General features: G+C 38.5%; 1 protein-coding gene across 1 annotated transcript; it reads right to left on the reverse strand.

Moving 5' to 3' along the window:
- Positions 1-1,995: 1,995 nt before the first annotated feature.
- Positions 1,996-3,627, reverse strand: LOC113762421 (UDP-glycosyltransferase 88B1-like). The gene has a single exon (XM_027305870.1). The coding sequence runs from the start codon at positions 3,625-3,627 to the stop codon at positions 2,191-2,193; it is 1,437 nt and encodes a 478-aa protein (XP_027161671.1). The 3' UTR covers positions 1,996-2,190.
- Between the last annotated feature and the right edge of the window lie 567 nt (positions 3,628-4,194).

Consider the following 4,194-nt stretch of genomic DNA (forward strand, 5'->3'; position numbering starts at 1 on the left):
GGTTTCGGATACCACCAAATCACCTAATCATAACTTTGTACTCAAATTAACAAGTTGCATGTCCTTTTTAATCAAGAAAATATATATCAGTCAAGTGATATATATATCAAGACGAAGAATTATCAGTCCTCAAGTCAACATACCGGGACATCAGTCAAGTGATATTATTATAAGATTAATTCATGGTTCAATTTTCAAACCTTTTTCTTTCTTCCTTCCCTCTTCAACTCTGCAAAACATAAAAATCTCCTGCTAGGGAAAAAAATACATAAATAAATATTGAATCTGACCTGAAGACCCGACCCGGTTTGGGATTATTGAGTTGGCAAAGAGAGAAAATTTTAAATTTATGATGATGCATGCCTGGGAGACTTTGTGGCAATCATAGTTATTAAATTTGGCCTGATCCGGCGGTCGAACCGATCAATCCGGTAAACCGATAAGTGAATCGGGCCGGATTTTCATTATAATATAATATACATATTAATATATATTAATATACATATTATAAAACAAAATTGAAATAAATATATTTATAAATATATATAAATATATTTTGAACAAAATATTAATATTAATATATAAATAAATAATATTTATTTCAATTGATATAAATATATATAAATATATATATATTTACATAAATATGTATATAAATATATTTATAAAATTATATAAATATATGTAAATAAATATATTTATATTTACATAAATATATATGCAAATATATTTATAAATATATATAAATATATTTTAAACAAAATATATTTTTTATATATAATATTTATATATTAATATATTTTTTGTATATTTGGAGTTATTTTTTATATATTGTTTAGATATGATGTTTTTGGAATTGTTTTTGTTTGTGTATTACTGTAGTATTGTAAATGAAAAAATTACTTTTTAATTTAAGTTTGTTTGGATTGTGTTTTATTTCCCCAATTTTATCTGCTTACATCATCATTACAATTTTCAATACACCTTTTTATCTTCCCAATTACCTTTTTATCTCACATACGTCACATCACAAAAAAGTGCTACAGTAAAAATATTCCAAATAAAACACAATCCAAACAAACCCGCTGAATCCAAACAGACCCAATATTATTGTAGATATCCCTAAAACATTGCAAGCTAATTAAGGGAAGACATATAAATGTGTAGGAATTAATCACCAGTAGAAGAATAATGCAAAGTCTTTCTTGCTCACCTCGTGTAACCCCACTAGGCGCACCAGTAGTTACAGCAACTAATTGCACAACAACGCAATGTATTGCAAGTTTGCAACCACCACAAGCCTGGCTCCTTTTTTGTTTTTTGATCGCTTGTCTCCCTGCAGTGCTGACTGGGTACGGTAGAGGCAGGCAAATAAAAAAAAAAAATCTCAGAATCTAGCTTTTTCCGAAAAAAACCCAATAATTGCGCCGGAACAATTTAAACAATTTATTTTGCTACTGTGCTGAATTAGTACGGCAGATATAGTTTGAGAAACACCTTGTCAGAGCTACATTTGATGATTTTTTTTTTTAATGTATATTTTAAGAAATTAGCCCTTTTCTTTCTTCCTTCTCTCTTCAACTCTGCAAAACATAAAAATCTCCTGCTAGGGGAAAAAAACATTAATAAATAGTGAATCTGACCTGAAGACCCGACCCGGTTTGGGATTATTGAGTTGGCAACGAGAGAAAATTTTAAATTTATGATGATGCATGCCTGGGAGACTTTGTGGCAACTGCTCCTAGCTAGGAGCAGCAAGGGTCAGCCGCAAGGGCGGGTCTAGGACCAATCCAAAGCCGAGACATGAGTGAGTGCCTCCCATGATGACGCTGCTCTCAAACACTCACTGCAACATTGCACCGAGTTATCTACAGAACTCATTTGGGAAAAGATCCAAAGAATTATTAATTGGGTTGCGACTTAACGTTTTCGAGGATTCAGAGGAAAGCCTCAAAACCTTAACTCAGATTCTACTATTTCGGATTAAAAACTCTCTGTTGAAAAATCTCTCCTCATAAACTAAACAATAGCATACTGTCATACGTTATACTCAAAATATATTTGTTGACATTCAAATAACAATAAATCCTTCCAGTAACAAATTAAACGCACAAAATATATCCATCCATAGGGTTTATTAGTTTATTATTGCAGTGAGACTGGTGCAAGAAAATGCGGCTAATTCCCAGCTTACTCCAGCTTCCTCCAGGATTCTACCAATTTGGCCAATGCCACAATGGATGAGCCCCCATCAGCCATTGCTTGCTTTGCTTCCTCCTTCTTTGCCTGGGCTGTTTCCCTGATCACCTTTCCTTCCTCCGAATCCATCAACCCCCTAACTCGCTTCTCGATTTCAGCCGCTTTCACGAACCCACCTTCCGTACTTTCATCCATTGGTAAGGCCAACTTCATCTCCTCAACTAAGAACAGCCTATTCAGCTTCTGCTCAGCATAAAGTGGCCACCCCACCATAGGCACACCCGCACAGACTGCTTCCAACACTGAGTTCCACCCACAGTGGGTCACAAACCCACCCACCGACCCATGATTCAACACATCCACCTGCGGCGCCCAAGAACTCACCACGAAACCCCTACCCTTTGTCCGGTCCAAAAACCCGTGGGGAAGCAACAAATCCAGATCTGGGGCGGGTGGAGTTTGAAAGCGGCTGGTTTTGTCCTCAGAAGGCGGACTGCGCACCACCCACAGGAACTTTTGCTCGCTCCTCTCCAACCCGATGGCTATCTCTTTCAGTTGCTCAGCTGGAAATTGACCCAAGCTCCCAAAGCACAAGAATACAACGCTTCGACTTGGTTGCATATCCAGCCATTTCAAACATTCATGCACACCTGCTGCACCTCCACCTTTCCCGTTGTCTGATGCAATCAGAGGTCCTAAGCTGAAAACAGGCGGAGTGGGGCCATCCGGAACATACTTTCCATGAGAGATTGATTTCAAGATGTTATGTTCGAGCGATTCGAACGTGTTGACTAGGATCCCGGACGATTTTGCCAATTGCGTCGCAACATCTAAGAAAAATGCATACTCAGGAGACGTTCTTTCCAGCAAAGGAACTGGCATGTCTCGTGGTGGTATCGGCAGTAAATCAGGAACATGTAAAAGTTCGTCCAGGTCTTTAAAGCTTTTGTTTGTTGATTGGTGGAGCGTGGGTAAGTAAAGGAGGAGAGCGAGACAATTAGCGCCGGAAGTGAAGAAGTAATAAGTCGGGATTCCAAGGTTGGTAGCAACAGAGAGGGCACAGGTGCAAAAGAAGTCGATGATGAATGCAGAGATTCCAGCTGTCAAGGAGATGGAGTGCAGAGCTTGGTGAACATGAGGGTTGCTGAGTCGAAGTAGCTCGAAGTGGAGAGCTTCCAAGGAGGGGTAAGAGTCAGGGTCAAGAGGCGGGGAGGGCAGGTGGTGGAAAGTGATGGAAGGGGTGGTGGCAGAAATGCGATTCATGTAAGCAGCAGTGGAGGCTGCGGTGTTGTATGGCGGGTTCACAACGAGAATAGTAACAGCCAATCCAGGGTGGTGGTTGAGAGTGAACTTACCCAACTCTACCATGGAAACCAGGTGACCCATGCCTGGAGATGGATACAGAACTATTGTAGGATTGCTCCCCATCTCTCTCTCTCTCTCTATGTGTTCGTACACCCAATTTCCACAAAAACTACGCAACTCTTTGAGCCAATTGAGAGCTTCAAATTTCCAAGATCCAAATAAATAGAGAGTAACTCCCTTCTACTTTCCATAGCCAATAAATGCAATCAACTGACTGTTCTTTGTCAAGTCCCCGTAGGCAACATCAACTTGTCTTTGAGCGAAAGTCGAGTCACCGTCAAAAAGGTCGTACATCGCCCGAAAGGGTCTTTGAGAAAAAAGTCCAGTCAATATACTGTCGATCTTGAAAGAATAATAATTGTGTAAATTTTATTTTACATATATATATATCATAAATTTAACGATAATAATAATAGGTTACATGAGCAAATAAGTCGTTATTATTATTTTCTGGTGAAACCTTAAATATACAGGACTCTTTTGTTTTTTGCCCTTTTCCCTTGGCCCCTCTTGCCGTGCGAATGCTACTGGTTTATAAAAGGTTACAGAAGCACATACGTCATTGTCATTTTCTCTTGAAACCCTAAACTGCCTTCAGTAGTCCATAAGATACAATCTAACAAAAATTCC

Source organism: Coffea eugenioides, chromosome 2 (assembly GCF_003713205.1).
Source record: "Coffea eugenioides isolate CCC68of chromosome 2, Ceug_1.0, whole genome shotgun sequence".
Lineage (NCBI taxonomy): Eukaryota > Viridiplantae > Streptophyta > Magnoliopsida > Gentianales > Rubiaceae > Coffea > Coffea eugenioides.

Coding starts and splice junctions, on each gene's coding strand:
- LOC113762421 (XM_027305870.1), bottom strand. CDS start 3,627: ATGGGGAGCAATCCTACAATAGTTCTGTATCCATCTCCAGGCATGGGT.